The sequence below is a fragment of the Bombina bombina genome, chromosome 3, assembly GCF_027579735.1.
Source record: "Bombina bombina isolate aBomBom1 chromosome 3, aBomBom1.pri, whole genome shotgun sequence".
NCBI classification, from domain to species: domain Eukaryota; kingdom Metazoa; phylum Chordata; class Amphibia; order Anura; family Bombinatoridae; genus Bombina; species Bombina bombina.
Window position 1 is genome coordinate 136,361,706 of NC_069501.1, and position 20,952 is coordinate 136,382,657.

Sequence of the window (20,952 nt, forward strand, 5' to 3'; positions counted from 1 at the left end):
ATATATATTTATCATATACAAAAGATGATTAGCTGAGGTGAACTGAACAGTATATATATATGTATCATATATACAAAAGATGATTAGCTGAGGTGAACTGAACAGTATATATATATATATTTATCATATATACAAAAGATGATTAGCTGAGGTGAACTGAACAGTATATATATATTTATCATATATACAAAAGATGATTAGCTGAGGTGAACTGAACAGTATATATATATTTATCATATATACAAAAGATGATTAGCTGAGGTGAACTGAACAGTATATATATATGTATCATATATACAAAAGATGATTAGCTGAGGTGAACTGAACAGTATATATATATTTATCATATATACAAAAGATGATTAGCTGAGGTGAACTGAACAGTATATATATATATATATTTATCATATATACAAAAGATGATTAGCTGAGGTGAACTGAACAGTATATATATATATATATATATATATCATATATACAAAAGATGATTAGCTGAGGTGAACTGAACAGTATATATATATATCATATATACAAAAGATGATTAGCTGAGGTGAACTGAACAGTATATATATATATCATATATACAAAAGATGATTAGCTGAGGTGAACTGAACAGTATATCTGTAACTGTGCATGTATTTGAAAGGTTAGGACACATCAGTGTTCTCTGTAACACATTATGGTAAATACATTTCTCTTTCAGGATTCAGATAAAGTATGCAATTGTAAACAACTTTTCAATTTACTTCTATTATTAAATTTGCTTCGTTCTCAAGTTATTCTTTGTTGAAGCGATATCTAGATAGGCAGCGTGCACATTTCTGGAGCTCTACATGACAGGAAATAATGCTGCCATCTAGTGCTCTTGCTATTGTATAACATTGTTGCAAAAATGCTGCCATATAGTGCTGTAGACACGTGCACTTGAACTTATCTTCCTTTTTTTCAACAATAAAATTTGATAATAGAAGTAAATTGGAAAATTGTTTAAAAGTGTATGTTCCATCTAAATCCTGAAAGAAACATCGTCCCTTTAAGTGTGCCTCCATTATTGACAATGTATCCCTTTTTTCTCATAACCTCTGCATTTGATGTTTTGTAAAATTTTTTCACTTTGAAAAGTTATGTTTTTCATTGTAATTTCTTCTTTGTATCAAACCTGATTGGAGCTTACTGTTCTTATCATGTACTTCTGATTAATTTATATTCTATGGAACATGCTTTAATAAAAATCAATAAACAATAAAACAAAGTCATGCTCTAGCTCACTGGTTTTTAAACCAGTTCGCAGGCCTCCCTAACAGCCCAGATTTACAGGATTACCTTGGGTGTGAGCAGGTTAATGATCATGTTTACTAATCATCTGATTATTTCACCTGTGCTCTAGTTAAGATATCCTCAAAATGCGGCCTGTTAGGGAGCCTGAGGAGAGGTTTGAAAACTCCTGTTCTATCTGAATCATAAAAGTTTAATTTTGAATTTACCGTCCCTTTAAGGTTCTTTCTACAGTAAAAGGGATTTGTAAATAAAAAAATATAATTATAATAAATACATTAGAAAAAAAAATTAAATTAATACCTAAACTAGGTACTGGCAGACAGCTTCCGGTACCTAAGATGGCAGAAATCATTGGGAAGGGGGAGGGTTAGAGAGCTGTTTAGGAGGGATCAGGGAGGTGGGATGGTAAGGGATCCTACACTGCAGAAAAAAATTAAATAAATAAATAAAATTAATTTATGCAGTAATAAAAAAAAGCTCTAAAACCTAATACTGGCAGATTTTCTGCCAGTACCTAAGATGCTGGTGAGGAGTGTGGGTGGTGGGGGGAAAGAGCTGTTTGGGAGTGATTGGGGAGGTGTCAGTTGGGAGGGTAATGCTTACTCTAGAATACTAAAACCCTTGCCAGCTAACTAATTAACCCATTCACTGCCAGGAATTTCAGAAGTATGGTGCACAGCTGCAATTAGCAGCCATATAATTACTAAAAAAAAAAATGGAAAATCCCTGCATATCTGCTATTTCCGAACAAAGGGGACCCCAGACATCCATTTGTGTTATAACTGCACAATCAGTAAGTAAATAATTTCAGTAAGAAACACAAAGTTTGTGAAAAATGTAACATTTTTTTTTTTAATATGATCGCATTTGGCGGAGAAAAAGTGTCATGAAATATACAAAAATGGGCCCAGCTCAATATCTTGGAAGTGAAGGGGTTAAAAACCAAATAAAAAATAACTTCCCATATTGCACATGTGCACGTGTATTGAGCATTATGAATATAACAATATTGTGCCCTTGGCTGTGAGTTAGTTCTCAAGACACATTCATGCCCCATTGTATGCTAAATTTTATCAGTGAAAGGTTAACCTTCACTCCCATGTCCCTTTTAATTGCACAGAGCCAGAGAGTCTATGGCCTAGATTTGGAGTTCGGCGGTAGCCGTCAAAACCAGCGTTAGAGGCTCCTAACGCTGGTTTTGGCCGCCCGCTGGTATTTGGAGTCAGTGATTAAAGGGTCTAACGCTCACTTTTCAGCCGCGACTTTTCCATACCGCAGATCCCAATACGCCATTTGCGTATCCTATCTTTTCAATGGGATCTTCCTAACGCCGGTATTTAGAGTCGTTTCTGAAGTGAGCGTTAGAGCTCTAACGACAAAACTCCAGCCGCCTGAAAATAGCAGGAGTTAAGAGCTTTCTGGCTAACGCCGGTTTATAAAGCTCTTAACTACTGTACCCTAAAGTACACTAACACCCATAAACTACCTATGTACCCCTAAACCGAGCTCCCCCCACATCGCCGCCACTCGATTAAAATATTTTAACCCCTAATCTGCCGACCGCAAAGCGCCGCCACCTACGTTATCCCTATGTACCCCTAATCTGCTGCCCCTAACACCGCCGACCCCTATATTATATTTATTAACCCCTAATCTGCCCCCCTCAACGTCGCCGACACCTGCCTACACTTATTAACCCCTAATCTGCCGAGCGGACCGCACCGCTACTATAATAAAGTTATTAACCCCTAACCCGCCTCACTAACCCTATCATAAATAGTATTAACCCCTAATCTGCCCTCCCTAACATCGCCGACACCTACCTTCAATTATTAACCCCTAATCTGCCGAGCGGACCTCACCGCTATTCTAATAAATGGATTAACCCCTAAAGCTAAGTCTAACCCTAACACTAACACCCCCCTAACTTAAATATAATTTACATCTAACGAAATAAATTAACTCTTATTAAATAACTTATTCCTATTTAAAGCTAAATACTTACCTGTAAAATAAATCCTAATATAGCTACAATATAAATTATAATTATATTATAGCTATTTTAGGATTTATATTTATTTTACAGGCAACTTTGTAATTATTTTAACCAGGTACAATGGCTATTAAATAGTTAAGAACTATTTAATAGTTACCTAGTTAAAATAATAACAAATTTACCTGTAAAATAAATCCTAACCTAAGATATAATTAAACCTAACACTACCCTATCAATAAATTAATTAAATAAACTAACTACAATTACCTACAATTAACCTAACACTACACTATCAATAAATTAATTAAACACAATTCCTACAAATAAATACAATTAAATAAACTAGCTAAAGTACAAAAAATAAAAAAGAACTAAGTTACAAAAAATAAAAAAATATTTACAAACATAAGAAAAATATTACAACAATTTTAAACTAATTACACCTACTCTAAGCCCCCTAATAAAATAACAAAGCCCCCCAAAATAAAAAATTCCCTACCCTATTCTAAATTAAAAAAGTTAAAAGCTCTTTTACCTTACCAGCCCTGAACAGGGCCCTTTGCGGGGCATGCCCCAAGAATTTCAGCTCTTTTGCCTGTAAAAAAAACATACAATACCCCCCCCCCAACATTACAACCCACCACCCACATACCCCTAATGTAACCCAAACCCCCCTTAAATAAACCTAACACTAAGCCCCTGAAGATCTTCCTACCTTGTCTTCACCATCCAGGTTCACCGATCCGTCCTGAAGAGCTCCTCCGATGTCCTGATCCAAGCCCAAGCGGGGCAGAAGAGGATCTTCCATCCGATTGAAGTCATCATCCAGGCGGCATCTTCTATGGTCTTCCATCCGGAGCGAAGCGGCAGGATCCTGAAGACCTCCAGCGCGGAACATCCATCCGGCCCGATGACTGAACGACGAATGACTGTTCCTTTAAGGGACGTCATCCAAGATGGCGTCCCTCGAATTCCGATTGGCTGATAGGATTCTATCAGCCAATCGGAATTAAGGTAGGAATTTTCTGATTGGCTGATGGAATCAGCCAATCAGAATCAAGTTCAATCCGATTGGCTGATCCAATCAGCCAATCAGATTGAGCTCGCATTCTATTGGCTGATCGGAACAGCCAATAGAATGCGAGCTCAATCTGATTGGCTGATTGGATCAGCCAATCGGATTGAACTTGATTCTGATTGGCTGATTCCATCAGCCAATCAGAAAATTTCTACCTTAATTCCGATTGGCTGATAGAATCCTATCAGCCAATCGGAATTCGAGGGACGCCATCTTGGATGACGTCCCTTAAAGGAACAGTCATTCGTCGTTCATGGATGTATGTTCCGCGCTGGAGGTCTTCAGGATCCTGCCGCTTCGCTCCGGATGGAAGACCATAGAAGATGCCGCCTGGATGATGACTTCAATCGGATGGAAGATCCTCTTCTGCCCCGCTTGGATGAAGACTTTGACCGGATCATGGACCTCTTCAGCCCCCCGCTTGGGCTTGGATCAGGACATCGGAGGAGCTCTTCAGGACGGATCGGTGAACCTGGATGGTGAAGACAAGGTAGGAAGATCTTCAGGGGCTTAGTGTTAGGTTTATTTAAGGGGGGTTTGGGTTAGATTAGGGGTATGTGGGTGGTGGGTTGTAATGTTGGGGGGGGGGGGTATTGTATATTTTTTTTACAGGCAAAAGAGCTGAAATTCTTGGGGCATGCCCCGCAAAGGGCCCTGTTCAGGGCTGGTAAGGTAAAAGAGCTTTTAACTTTTTTAATTTAGAATAGGGTAGGGAATTTTTTATTTTGGGGGGCTTTGTTATTTTATTAGGGGGCTTAGAGTAGGTGTAATTAGTTTAAAATTGTTGTAATATTTTTCTTATGTTTGTAAATATTTTTTTATTTTTTGTAACTTAGTTCTTTTTTATTTTTTGTACTTTAGCTAGTTTATTTAATTGTATTTATTTGTAGGAATTGTGTTTAATTAATTTATTGATAGTGTAGTGTTAGGTTAATTGTAGGTAATTGTAGTTAGTTTATTTAATTAATTTATTGATAGGGTAGTGTTAGGTTTAATTATATCTTAGGTTAGGATTTATTTTACAGGTAAATTTGTTATTATTTTAACTAGGTAACTATTAAATAGTTCTTAACTATTTAATAGCTATTGTACCTGGTTAAAATAATTACAAAGTTGCCTGTAAAATAAATATAAATCCTAAAATAGCTATAATATAATTATAATTTATATTGTAGCTATATTAGGATTTATTTTACAGGTAAGTATTTAGCTTTAAATAGGAATAAGTTATTTAATAAGAGTTCATTTATTTTGTTAGATGTAAATTATATTTAAGTTAGGGGGGTGTTAGTGTTAGGGTTAGACTTAGCTTTAGGGGTTAATCCATTTATTAGAATAGCGGTGAGGTCCGCTCGGCAGATTAGGGGTTAATAATTGAAGGTAGGTGTCGGCGATGTTAGGGAGGGCAGATTAGGGGTTAATACTATTTATGATAGGGTTAGTGAGGCGGATTAGGGGTTAATAACTTTATTATAGTAGCGCTCAGGTCCGCTCGGCAGATTAGGGGTTAATAAGTGTAGGCAGGTGTCGGCGACGTTGAGGGGGGCAGATTAGGGGTTAATAAATATAATATAGGGGTCGGCGATGTTAGGGCAGCAGATTAGGGGTACATAGGGATAACGTAGGTTGCGGCGGTTTACGGAGCGGCAGATTAGGGGTTAAAAAAAATATGCAGGGGTCAGCGATAGCGGGAGCGGCATATTAGGGGTTAATAAGTGTAAGGTTAGGGGTGTTTAGACTCGGGGTACATGTTAGAGTGTTAGGTGCAGACGTAGGAAGTGTTTCCCCATAGGAAACAATGGGGCTGCGTTAGGAGCTGAACGCTGCTTTTTTGCAGGTGTTAGGTTTTTTTTCAGCTCAAACAGCCCCATTGTTTCCTATGGGAGAATCGTGCACGAGCACGTTTTTGAGGCTGGCCGCGTCCGTAAGCAACTCTGGTATCGAGAGTTGCATTTGCGGTAAAAATGCTCTACGCTCCTTTTTTGGAGCCTAACGCAGCATTTGTTTGAACTCTCGATACCAGAGTTAAATTTATGGTGCGGCCAGAAAAAAACCCACGGAGCGTTAACAGCCCTTCTACCGCCAAACTCCAAATCTAGGCCTCGATATGGTGTGGCATACTCAAGCAGCAGCAAAATCAGGGCTTTTTTATGCATGGAAACTGCTTATGGGTATGTCTGTTGCACAAGTTTAAATCCTTTTGCATGACAATAAGAATATGTTTAAAGGGACAGTCTAGTCAAAATTAGACGTTCATGATTCAGGTAGGGCACCTAATTTAAAAAAAACAACTTTCCAATTTACTTTTATCATCAAATTTGCTTTGTTCTCTTGGCATTCTTAGTTGAAAGCTAAACCTAGGTAGGCTCATATGCTAATTTCTAAGCCCTTGAACGCTGCCCATTATCTGAATGCATTTGACAGTTTTCTTACAGCTAGATGGCATTAGTTCATGTGTGCCATATAGATAACATTGTGCTCATGCCCCTGGAGTTAAAGGGACAGTAAACTTACATAATAATGTTATATAGTTCTGCACATAGTGCAGAATTATATAACATTATCTTAGCGGTAACTTCATAAATTAAAAGCATTGCCAGTTTGTTTTAGTGTAAAGTTGGATTTTGCTCCAGGCTCTACTGAGCAGTCTTGGATTTCCAAAGCGCTTTGGGGGCTTGCTGGTTAGTCACAGGACGCCCGAACCCGCTATTGGACTAAATGTAGCTCGCTCCTGCTACTAGGTCAGAGCAGGAGCGAGCTACATTTAGTCCAATAGCGCAATCAGGCGTGCTGTGACTAACCAGCAAGCCCGCAAAGCGCTTTGGAAATCCAAGACCCGCTCAGAGCCTGGAGCAGAGTCCAACTTTACACTAAAACAAACTGGCAATGCTTTTAATTTATGAAGTTACCACTTGGATAATGTTATATAATTCTGTACTATGTGCAGAATTATATAACATCATTCAGTACGTTTACTGTCCCGTTAATATGAAAGGGCACTGATTGGCTAAAATGCAAGTCTGTCAAAAGAACTGAAATAAGGAGGCAGTCTGCAGAGGCTCAGATACAGAGGTAAAAAGTATATTTATATAACGTGTTGGTTATGCAAAACTGAGTAATGGGTGATAAAGGGGTTATCTATCTTTTTAAACAATTAACAATTCTGGAGTAGACTTTCCCTTTAATAATAAAACTCTGTAATACATAAACACACAACATGAGTGTTTTAACAACATCAGAGCCAGGTGATTCAGTAGTGTGCTGACAGTATTCAGTACTGAGAAGCTTAAAGAGCTGTTTTATGTTTCTTTTGGTAATTTACACAATCACTATTCTGTGATCCAACACCTTAGTTCATGCGTTATTGGCAAAAACAAGCATCATGCAGTAATAAATTAGTTATACAATCCAGCTGTGTAGTAGATAGCAGGCAAACTGACCACACTTACAAAATATATTATTTCTTATACATTCAAGTGTTCAGTTGTATTAAACAAAACGTGTTACAATAACACCTCTGATTAGTGAAATTTAACTGACAAATCTACATGTTAATTAAAATGCAGTAACTTACTCTGAAGAATTTCCTCCTAAAGGAAAAAAAAAAGAAAGAAAACATGTTACAAATTTTATCACACTTGAATATTTACGAATCCCAAGAATGATTTAGATTTCATATCTGTTGCACTTAACTGGATTGCTAATGATATATATTATAGAATGAGAGGCATAATAAACTAGTGAAAATCAGGCATCATATGCAAATCAAACACATAATGTGCTCTCTGTAAATCCACAGAAGAAGGCAGCACCTTGCAGTATAAAAATATCTTTATTTCCACATACTGGAATAAAACAGTGACGTTTCGGGTGGGACACCCTTAATCATACCATAATGTGCTCTCTGGATTGTGCATGGCAGGTTTATTATTTTTTTTAATTAGATTGAAGAACATATTTCAAGAGATATGAAGCCCAACAATTTTATATTGTGATTCAGAGCATACATTGAATTTTTTTATTTTTTTTTTAAATCCAATTTACTTCTACTATCAAATTTACTTTGTTCCCATGGTATTCTTTGTTGAAGTCAAGCGATAGGTGTCTGACGCAACAACATGGCAGGATATAGTGCTTGGAATAGGTGAAAATAAGTGAGGGCGCTGAAACAGCTGAAGATATGAAAAACTACTCATGGATCTTAAATAAATTTATTAAAAATATATATGTTAAATTTAACAACTGGGACGTCTCCCTTAATCGTTAGTAAAATCTGTTCAGAGGCATGTATATAAGTACAAAGTATATAAAATTAAGTATACACTGTTAACTAGACCTAGACAATACAGTGATAACTAAACCAATCCTGAATACAAAGTATCAGAAAATAAACAGTAGTAACTAATGTGCCATACAGTTAGTTGACTTGCGTAGTATACACAATACTTTGAAAGTGCTGAATACGAATGTCTCTTTAAACCATAGTCTTTTAGGCATATACCATCAATCTGAACTAACGGTAACTTTAGCTGAAATAAGGTAGGCACACGAGGTGTAATAGCCCGTGCTAGTGCGGCATCTGTTGGAATTGTTCGACGACAGTTTACTGGACATTGTGGTGTATTACTAATACTTGTACAAATAAGTCAGCCAGATCTTGCTAATGACTTCAGACACTCTGTCCACGCTAATAAGCTAGATTTTCTTCTATTCACTACATCATTACTAATAAGAAGAGAACAATACCTTCATATCAGGATTTTTTATACAATTGCCTTTTTATAATAAGGTTTTTTAAACACTTGCAATAAACCAAGTGGTTAACACTTAAGGTGGAAGTCGTTTTATTAGACATTAAATAGATATATGACCGGTCATATTTGTGTGTTTAATTTATGTTTTTTACATTGCACCTACTTATCAGTATATTTTATCTATTTTATAAGATTCTTTTTGTATAGTAATAAATAATTATACTTTTATTATATCCATTTTTTTTTGTCTCCATAATTATACTTTTATTATATCCAATTTTTTTTCCTGTCTCCATATAATGTTTTAAAAATCTAGAATATAGGTAATATACCATTTTAACTAGTTTATCATTAACCCCATAGCTCTGTAGTGCACATATGCACCTTTTTTGTGTTTTTTTTTATTTTCCCATAAGGATAACATTCTTGCTAAACTGCTGCCATATAGTGCTCTAGATGTGCATGCTCCTAAGCTTCCCTGCATTTCCACAAAAGATACCAAGAGACTGAATATAATTTGATATTAGAAGTAAATTAGAAAGTTGTTTAAAACAGTATGCGCTATCTGAATCATGAAATGGAAAAAAAACAATGTGTTACATGTCCCTTTAAATATAACAACCTTAAGGTATTTTACAGATATTATAAACAAAATATAAACTGACAGGTTCCTAACATCTGCACAGGAGTCCATGAGGAGTTACAAATAGGAATAAAATAAGATAGGAGTAAGGAAGGAAACGTTATATAAAAAAGAACATACATACGTACTTTTATTTATTGGTTTGCAAAACTTTCACCCTTATTCAAGCTGCACAATGATTGGCTGATATGAGCAGGAAATCATTTATATTGCCCTCTCATTAGCCACATAATACACATAATTCAAGAAGCTTTTCAAGGGTGTGTCTTGGGACTCCAAAACACTACATACTTTGTAACAAAATGGCAGTTTTAAATGCTTTAAAAATATTTATTTTTCACTACAAACATTTTGCAATGCTTTTATCATCAAATTTGCTTTATTCTCTTGCTATTCTTTGTTGAAATCTAAACCTATGTAGGCTCATATGCAAATTTCTATGCCCTTGAAGGCCACCTCTTATCTCAGTGTATTTTGGCAGTTTTTCATAGCTTGACAGCGGTAGTTCATGTGTACCATATAGATAACATTGTGCTCACTCCTGTGGAGTTACCTAAGAGTCAGCACTGATTGGCTAAAATGCAAGTGAGTCAGCACTGATTGGCTAAAATGCAAGTCTGTCAAAAGATCTGAGATAAGTCTAGTATCTGAGTATCTAGTGAATTTTTGGTCTCAATCCTGAAACTGAAATAGGGGAATTTTTGCTCTCTGAACATGCAACAATATCTCTTAAACTGTCCTTGGGTGAGTCACTGAAAGATATCTCTGTTATAGGTTTCCCAGATATCTCTCTACAAATGCTAAATAAATAGCAACTATACAATAAAAATCACCAGTCTTACTCATATAAAACAGAGACATTCTGGGAAGCCGCAAATGCTGTCCTCAGAGGGGAAATCAGGACCTACTATCAAAAGTGGAGAAAGATCAATAAGAAAGAAATATCTATATCCAATTGTCTTAAAAATAGATAACAGAATTTATGTTTACCTGATAAATTACTTTCTCCAACGGTGTGTCCGGTCCACGGCGTCATCCTTACTTGTGGGATATTCTCTTCCCCAACAGGAAATGGCAAAGAGCCCAGCAAAGCTGGTCACATGATCCCTCCTAGGCTCCGCCTACCCCAGTCATTCGACCGACGTTAAGGAGGAATATTTGCATAGGAGAAACCATATGGTACCGTGGTGACTGTAGTTAAAGAAAATAAATTATCAGACCTGATTAAAAAAACCAGGGCGGGCCGTGGACCGGACACACCCTTGGAGAAAGTAATTTATAAGGTAAACATAAATTCTGTTTTCTCCAACATAGGTGTGTCCGGTCCACGGCGTCATCCTTACTTGTGGGAACCAATACCAAAGCTTTAGGACACGGATGAAGGGAGGGAGCAAATCAGGTCACCTAAATGGAAGGCACCACGGTTTGCAAAACCTTTCTCCCAAAAATAGCCTCAGAAGAAGCAAAAGTATCAAACTTGTAAAATTTGGTAAAAGTGTGCAGTGAAGACCAAGTCGCTGCCCTACATATCTGATCAACAGAAGCCTCGTTCTTGAAGGCCCATGTGGAAGCCACAGCCCTAGTGGAATGAGCTGTGATTCTTTCGGGAGGCTGCCGTCCGGCAGTCTCGTAAGCCAATCTGATGATGCTTTTAATCCAAAAAGAGAGAGAGGTAGAAGTTGCTTTTTGACCTCTCCTTTTACCGGAATAAACAACAAACAAGGAAGATGTTTGTCTAAAATCCTTTGTAGCTTCTAAATAGAATTTTAGAGCGCGAACAACATCCAAATTGTGCAACAAACGTTCCTTCTTTGAAACTGGTTTCGGACACAGAGAAGGTACGATAATCTCCTGGTTAATGTTTTTGTTAGAAACAACTTTTGGAAGAAAACCAGGTTTAGTACGTAAAACCACCTTATCTGCATGGAACACCAGATAAGGAGGAGAACACTGCAGAGCAGATAATTCTGAAACTCTTCTAGCAGAAGAAATTGCAACTAAAAACAAAACTTTCCAAGATAATAACTTAATATCAACGGAATGTAAGGGTTCAAACGGAACCCCCTGAAGAACTGAAAGAACTAAATTGAGACTCCAAGGAGGAGTCAAAGGTTTGTAAACAGGCTTAATTCTAACCAGAGCCTGAACAAAGGCTTGAACATCTGGCACAGCTGCCAGCTTTTTGTGAAGTAACACAGACAAGGCAGAAATCTGTCCCTTCAGGGAACTTGCAGATAATCCTTTTTCCAATCCTTCTTGAAGGAAGGATAGAATCTTAGGAATCTTAACCTTGTCCCATAGGAATCCTTTAGATTCACACCAACAGATATATTTTTTCCAAATTTTGTGGTAAATCTTTCTAGTTACAGGCTTTCTGGCCTGAACAAGAGTATCGATAACAGAATCTGAGAACCCTCGCTTCGATAAGATCAAGCGTTCAATCTCCAAGCAGTCAGCTGGAGTGAAACCAGGTTCGGATGTTCGAACGGACCCTGAACAAGAAGGTCTCGTCTCAAAGGTAGCTTCCAAGGTGGAGCCGATGACATATTCACCAGATCTGCATACCAAGTCCTGCGTGGCCACGCAGGAGCTATCAAGATCACCGACGCCCTCTCCTGATTGATCCTGGCTACCAGCCTGGGGATGAGAGGAAACGGCGGGAACACATAAGCTAGTTTGAAGGTCCAAGGTGCTACTAGTGCATCCACTAGAGCCGCCTTGGGATCCCTGGATCTGGACCCGTAGCAAGGAACTTTGAAGTTCTGACGAGAGGCCATCAGATCCATGTCTGGAATGCCCCACAGCTGAGTGACTTGGGCAAAGATTTCCGGATGGAGTTCCCACTCCCCCGGATGCAATGTCTGACGACTCAGAAAATCCGCTTCCCAATTTTCCACTCCTGGGATGTGGATAGCGGACAGGTGGCAGGAGTGAGACTCCGCCCATAGAATGATTTTGGTCACTTCTTCCATCGCTAGGGAACTCCTTGTTCCCCCCTGATGGTTGATGTACGCAACAGTTGTCATGTTGTCTGATTGAAACCGTATGAACTTGGCCCTCGCTAGCTGAGGCCAAGCCTTGAGAGCATTGAATATCGCTCTCAGTTCCAGAATATTTATCGGTAGAAGAGATTCTTCCCGAGACCAAAGACCCTGAGCTTTCAGGGATCCCCAGACCGCGCCCCAGCCCATCAGACTGGCGTCGGTCGTGACAATGACCCACTCTGGTCTGCGGAATGTCATCCCTTGTGACAGGTTGTCCAGGGACAGCCACCAACGGAGTGAGTCTCTGGTCCTCTGATTTACTTGTATCTTCGGAGACAAGTCTGTATAATCCCCATTCCACTGACTGAGCATGCACAGTTGTAATGGTCTTAGATGAATGCGCGCAAAAGGAACTATGTCCATTGCCGCTACCATCAACCCGATCACTTCCATGCACTGAGCTATGGAAGGAAGAGGAACGGAATGAAGTATCCGACAAGAGTCTAGAAGCTTTGTTTTTCTGGCCTCTGTCAGAAATATCCTCATTTCTAAGGAGTCTATTATTGTTCCCAAGAAGGGAACCCTTGTTGACGGAGATAGAGAACTCTTTTCCACGTTCACTTTCCATCCGTGAGATCTGAGAAAGGCCAGGACTATGTCCGTGTGAGCCTTTGCTTGAGGAAGGGACGACGCTTGAATCAGAATGTCGTCCAAATAAGGTACTACAGCAATGCCCCTTGGTCTTAGCACAGCTAGAAGGGACCCTAGTACCTTTGTGAAAATCCTTGGAGCAGTGGCTAATCCGAAAGGAAGCGCCACGAACTGGTAATGCTTGTCCAGGAATGCGAACCTTAGGAACCGATGATGTTCCTTGTGGATAGGAATATGTAGATACGCATCCTTTAAATCCACCGTGGTCATGAATTGACCTTCCTGGATGGAAGGAAGAATAGTTCGAATGGTTTCCATCTTGAACGATGGAACCTTGAGAAACTTGTTTAAGATCTTGAGATCTAAGATTGGTCTGAACGTTCCCTCTTTTTTGGGAACTATGAACAGATTGGAGTAGAACCCCATCCCTTGTTCTCTTAATGGAACAGGATGAATCACTCCCATTTTTAACAGGTCTTCTACACAATGTAAGAATGCCTGTCTTTTTATGTGGTCTGAAGACAACTGAGACCTGTGGAACCTCCCCCTTGGGGGAAGCCCCTTGAATTCCAGAAGATAACCTTGGGAGACTATTTCTAGCGCCCAAGGATCCAGAACATCTCTTGCCCAAGCCTGAGCGAAGAGAGAGAGTCTGCCCCCCACCAGATCCGGTCCCGGATCGGGGGCCAACATTTCATGCTGTCTTGGTAGCAGTGGCAGGTTTCTTGGCCTGCTTTCCCTTGTTCCAGCCTTGCATTGGTCTCCAAGCTGGCTTGGCTTGAGAAGTATTACCCTCTTGCTTAGAGGACGTAGCACTTTGGGCTGGTCCGTTTCTACGAAAGGGACGAAAATTAGGTTTATTTTTTGCCTTGAAAGGCCGATCCTGAGGAAGGGCGTGGCCCTTACCCCCAGTGATATCAGAGATAATCTCTTTCAAGTCAGGGCCAAACAGCGTTTTCCCCTTGAAAGGAATGTTAAGTAGCTTGTTCTTGGAAGACGCATCAGCCGACCAAGATTTCAACCAAAGCGCTCTGCGCGCCACAATAGCAAACCCAGAATTCTTAGCCGCTAACCTAGCCAATTGCAAAGTGGCGTCTAGGGTAAAAGAATTAGCCAATTTGAGAGCATTGATTCTGTCCATAATCTCCTCATAAGGAGGAGAATCACTATCGACCGCCTTTATCAGCTCATCGAACCAGAAACATGCGGCTGTAGCGACAGGGACAACGCATGAAATCGGTTGTAGAAGGTAACCCTGCTGAACAAACATCTTTTTAAGCAAACCTTCTAATTTTTTATCCATAGGATCTTTGAAAGCACAACTATCCTCTATGGGTATAGTGGTGCGTTTGTTTAAAGTGGAAACCGCTCCCTCGACCTTGGGGACTGTCTGCCATAAGTCCTTTCTGGGGTCGACCATAGGAAACAATTTTTTAAATATGGGGGGAGGGACGAAAGGAATACCGGGCCTTTCCCATTCTTTATTAACAATGTCCGCCACCCGCTTGGGTATAGGAAAAGCTTCTGGGAGCCCCGGCACCTCTAGGAACTTGTCCATTTTACATAGTTTCTCTGGGATGACCAACTTGTCACAATCATCCAGAGTGGATAATACCTCCTTAAGCAGAATGCGGAGATGTTCCAACTTAAATTTAAATGTAATCACATCAGGTTCAGCATGTTGAGAAATGTTCCCTGAATCAGTAATTTCTCCCTCAGACAAAACCTCCCTGGCCCCATCAGACTGGGTTAGGGGCCCTTCAGAAACATTATTATCAGCGTCGTCATGCTCTTCAGTATCTAAAACAGAGCAGTCGCGCTTACGCTGATAAGTGTTCATTTTGGCTAAAATGTTTTTGACAGAATTATCCATTACAGCCGTTAATTGTTGCATAGTAAGGAGTATTGGCGCGCTAGATGTACTAGGGGCCTCCTGAGTGGGCAAGACTCGTGTAGACGAAGGAGGGAATGATGCAGTACCATGCTTACTCCCCTCACTTGAGGAATCATCTTGGGCATCATTGTCATTGTCACATAAATCACATTTATTTAAATGAATAGGAATTCTGGCTTCCCCACATTCAGAACACAGTCTATCTGGTAGTTCAGACATGTTAAACAGGCATAAACTTGATAACAAAGTACAAAAAACGTTTTACTGTCACTTTAAATTTTAAACTGAACACACTTTATTACTGCAATTGCGAAAAAACATGAAGGAATTGTTCAAAATTCACCAAATTTTCACCACAGTGTCTTAAAGCCTTAAAAGTATTGCACACCAAATTTGGAAGCTTTAACCCTTAAAATAACGGAACCGGAGCCGTTTTGAACTTTAACCCCTTTACAGTCCCTGGTATCTGCTTTGCTGAGACCCAACCAAGCCCAAAGGGGAATACGATACCAAATGACGCCTTCAGAAAGTCTTTTCTAAGTATCAGAGCTCCTCTCACATGCGACTGCATGCCATGCCTCTCAAAAACAAGTGCGCAACACCGGCGCGAAAATGAGGCTCTGCCTATGCTTTGGGAAAGCCCCTAAAGAATAAGGTGTCTAAAACAGTGCCTGCCGATATTATTATATCAAAATACCCAAATAAAATGATTCCTCAAGGCTAAATATGTGATAATAATGAATCGATTTAGCCCAGAAAAAGTCTACAGTCTTAATAAGCCCTTGTGAAGCCCTTATTTACGATCGTAATAAACATGGCTTACCGGATCCCATAGGGAAAATGACAGCTTCCAGCATTACATCGTCTTGTTAGAATGTGTCATACCTCAAGCAGCAAGAGACTGCTCACTGTTCCCCCAACTGAAGTTAATTGCTCTCAACAGTCCTGTGTGGAACAGCCATGGATTTTAGTGACGGTTGCTAAAATCATTTTCCTCATACAAACAGAAATCTTCATCTCTTTTCTGTTTCTGAGTAAATAGTACATACCAGCACTATTTCAAAATAACAAACTCTTGATTGAATAATAAAAACTACAGTTAAACACTAAAAAACTCTAAGCCATCTCCGTGGAGATGTTGCCTGTACAACGGCAAAGAGAATGACTGGGGTAGGCGGAGCCTAGGAGGGATCATGTGACCAGCTTTGCTGGGCTCTTTGCCATTTCCTGTTGGGGAAGAGAATATCCCACAAGTAAGGATGACGCCGTGGACCGGACACACCTATGTTGGAGAAAAAATGTTTATATAGGTTGCCCTAATCGAGAGAATTGGGACTTAGACTGAAAAGCAAGGACAGAATGGGAGATTGTTAATGATCAGAAGAGCATCATAAGCGAGCAGACACAAAACAAAATACTATAGATTCGGAGAAGAGATTGGTAAATGCTTGGTGAGATGTGTTAAAATAAAGGAACAACAGAATTTTATTACATGAATTAAGAAAGAGGGTCATATTCTATTTAACTCTAATAAAATAAGAAAGGATTTTTTCCATTTAAAAAAGAATAAAAAATATTCTGCATCTGATATAAGCCAAACGAATAAAGACACATTTTGGCCAGACATCTCCCTGCCTTTGCTAAAGACAGAGGGTTTACGCTCACTAAATTCGCCAATGACTGAGTTGGAGGTGCAATGCGCAATAGACAAGATAAAAATGAACAAGGCGGCTGGTCCTGACCTTTTACCAGGAGAATTCTATACAATTCTGAAGCTAGATATTTCCACAACATGAGCAAATCTTTTTAACGATTACGATATGTTGGGGGAAAACCCTTCCATTTGTTTTGCAGAATCTATTATTACATTGATAATGTAAATTATTAGGAAAAATCTAGAAGGAATTTACATTGGGACAGAAAGCAACCAAACTCCTACTTTATGCTGACAATCTCTTATTGTTCGTTAAAGATGTGAAAAAAGAGATTTCTAGTATACTTGATATTGTTCAAAAGTTTGACTCATTTTCAAGCTATCAGATCAACGCCTCAAAATCAGAGCTCCTTTGGCTTTTTAAATCTTCAAACAGAAAGATTGCAATTCCCTTTAAATAAGTGCAAAACTATTTTACATACTTAGATATAAACATATGTAATAATCCTAAACAGTGGTATAGAATTAACTATTCCCCACTCATGACAAATGTGAAACAAGATCTGAACAACTGGTCACGTTTACCTCTCAGACGGCTTAAGTTAATCTAATTAAAATAATTCTAGTTCCTACATTTTTATATTTAATGCATAATATACATTCTATTATACCTAAGAAATATATCACTTTATTAATTAGTGTTTTCTGATATTTTCTCTGGAGTTCAAGTATAAAAGCTATATCTCTTAATAAATTGACTCAGTCCAAACAATTTGGTGGTCTTTCATTTCCATCTTTACAGATCTACAATAACATTTGTTTAGGGAAAATTGCGATGGAATGGCTGATTTAAGCCAATTAAATAAATTAGGTTCAGCAACATTCTTCACCTTTGAATCCTTAAAATCTGACTTTGATCTCCTAAATTCTGATTTCTATGCATATCTTCAGGTAAGACGCTGGTTCTTCGAGCTTACCGGACTCTCTGTTGTAGCTTTTGGTATTTTCTTGAGGCTTGTTTAATACTTTTGTAGCGTGTAGGTAATTGTTAATTTTTCATACCAATATTATTTGTCTTCCAATAAAAACATAAATTATGCTTACCTGATAATTTAATTTAATTCTGTATGAGGAGAGTCCACAGCATCATTCCTTACTGTTGGGAAATACTGAACCTGGCCACCAGGAGGAGGCAAAGACACCCCAGCCAAAGGCTTAAATACTCCCCCCACTTCCCTCATATCCCAGTCATTCTGCCAAGGGAACAAGGAACAGTAGAATAAATATCAGGGTATAAATGGTGCGGGAAGAGAAAAACTAATTTTGGTCTGCCCATCGGAGTATACAGGAGGGGGCCATGGACTCTCCTCATACAGAAGGAAATTAAATTATCAGGTAAGCATCATTTATGTTTTCCTTCTTAATATGAGGAGAGTCCACGGCATCATTCCTTATTGTTGGGAAAACAATACCCAAGCTCTAAAGGACACTGAATTATAATGGGAGGGGTAAAATAGAGGCAGACCCTAATCTGAGGGCACCACAGCCTGTAAAACCTTTCTCCCAAAAGCTGCTTCGGCCAAAGCAAAAATGTCAAACTTGTAGAATTTTGAAAAAGAATGTAAGGAGGACCAGGTAGCCACCTTACAAATCTGATCCATAGAGGCCTCGTTCTTAAAGGCCCAAGAGGAAGCCACTTCTCTAGTGGAATGATGCGTAAACCTCTGAGGAGGTCTAAGTCCCGCTGACTCGTAAGCTAAGCATATAACACTCCTCAACCAAAAAGATAAGGAAGTCGAAGAAGCCTTCAGACCCTTACGCTTCCCAGAATAGATAACAAAGAAGGAAGAAGTTTGCCTAAAATCCTTAGTGGCTTGAAGATAAAACTTCAAAGCTCGAACCACATCCAGGTTATGAAGTAAACGTTCCTTCGAAGAAGAAGGATTAGGACATAAGGAAGGAACCACAATATCCTGATTGATTTTACGATCAGACACAACCTTAGGGAGAAAACCGATGGAGCAATCAGTATCACTGATGCCTGCTCCTGCTTGATGCGGGCCATTACACGAGGAAGAAGTGGTAACGGCGGGAAAATGTAAATTAGATTGAACCTCCAAGGCACTGCTAATGCATCTATTAGCTCCGCTTGAGGATCCCTGGACCATGGCCCATATCTGGGTAGCTTGGAATTGAGCCAGGACGCCATGAGATCTATCTCAGGCGTCCCCCATCTGTTGCAAATCTCCACAAACACCTCGGAATGGAGATTGTCTGCTGAGGAAATCCGCTTCCCAGTTGTCCACACCCGGAATGTGGATCGCGGACAGCGAGCAGTTATGGGCCTCCGATGGTTGATGTAAGCCACTGAGGTTATTTTGTGATTGGAATCTGATAAACTGGGACGAACCCAGGAGAGGCCAAGCCTTCAGAGCATTGAAGATTGCCCAAAGTTCCAGAAAGTTAATCGGGAGGAAGGATTCCTCTTGAGTCCACAGTGCCTTTCTGGCACCCCAAACAGCTCCCCATCCTGATAGACCTGGGTCCGTAGTCACAATCTCCCAGGATGTTCTCAAGAAGGATGTCCCTTGGAACAGAGCCACCAGGAGAGCGATTCTCTCGACTGGTTGTCCAGAGAAATCTGTTGAGACAGATACAAATGATCACCGTTCCACTGTCTCAGCTTCTTCTCCGGTAAACCGCACGGTCAGGAAAGAGGAAATAAGTGTGACTACACCCGGTCACGTGGTGCGAAATGCAGGACCGCCCCTGCTATAATGGCAAAAAAGTGTGCCAAGCTTTTCAGGCTGTGCAGCTCCCAAAAAGGAAAGTAAAAACCCTGTATGTTCCAACATCTGCCCGAGCCTCATCTCACACATGTCGCAGCATAATCAAAAAAACGTATGTGATTAATCCCCACTGTTCAATAATCCCCTTCCGGAGATATTAACCCTTGATTCCATACAGATAAAAGGAGTCACACTGTGACCCTGTCTTTTTGCGTTATCATATGTGTATAAAATAAATGAAACGATCTTACCGGAATCTATGCTGTGGAACAGAAACACAGCCTCTCAAGTTTGACAGTCTTGTAGCATCGCTCCTGACATGGACTTGAGTGATGGAAGCAAGCAGTGAAACTTGTCAACACTGATTGCTTAGGAGCTGTTAATACGAGTCGGGATGCGTTTGCAGAAAGACTCTCCCTGCATCTCCAGACTCTAACATTCGTCAATGCTCTCACTGAGAGGCTGACAAGACTACTTAAAACCTCAGTCCCATTTCGAAGGGTAGCTACCCTTCATAAGGAACTACTCCGAATCTTCTGATACTTCTCTGCCAACCTCCTGTGACGAAAGGCAAAGAATGACTGGAATATGAGGGAAGTGGGGGGAGCATTTAAGCCTTTGGCTGGGGTGTCTTTGCCTCCTCCTGGTGGCCAGGTTCAGTATTTTTCAACAGTAAGGAATGATGCTGTGGCCTCTTCTCATATTAAGAAGGAAATAATTTGGGGGATGCTTCCGGGCGGCGGCCATGATGGTCGTGTATTTGAGAGGCTGAAGAGTCTGGCATATATTTCTGCTGCATATAGCCAGGCTATGGTACCATTCCTGATCATATTTGGTATACCCTAAAACTACAGATTCTGCTGAGCAATTTGATCTACGTTTTGTTGCCAACTTCAGCCCTGAAGTACCGGAACGAGAAGGTACGCAGTGGCGGCCTAGAAACAGGTCAGGCCTTCATCTAACCCCCCCGGTAACTCCGGGTACAACAGCTTCTAAGCTGCGAAATAGAAGAGACAACAGAGAGGAGACCCATCTCTTTTGGCGAACTAAGCCTGATACAGAATTTGAACGACAGAGACAGCTGAATTTTGTTTAACAAATGGAGGCCCTCGATCGGTGGGAGATTAGGGTGACCCAGCTTATAGCTGTTTCCTTCAGGGACTTAGCAGAGGAGCTGCACAAATATCTCTTCCCACCACAACATACTGAGGGAGTATCACCTGCTAACACT

The 20,952-nt window shown here is 39.8% G+C and overlaps 1 protein-coding gene across 1 annotated transcript in view; it reads right to left on the bottom strand.

Moving 5' to 3' along the window:
* Positions 1–20,952, bottom strand: part of LOC128652247 (junctional adhesion molecule B) — a gene marked incomplete at its 5' end in the record, with an annotated part of 149,434 nt that overhangs the window by 35,845 nt on the left and 92,637 nt on the right. Inside the window, one exon of the mRNA XM_053705184.1 lies at positions 7,927–7,942. Coding sequence (XP_053561159.1) covers positions 7,927–7,942 — 16 coding nt within the window. The remainder of the gene's footprint in view (positions 1–7,926; positions 7,943–20,952) is intronic.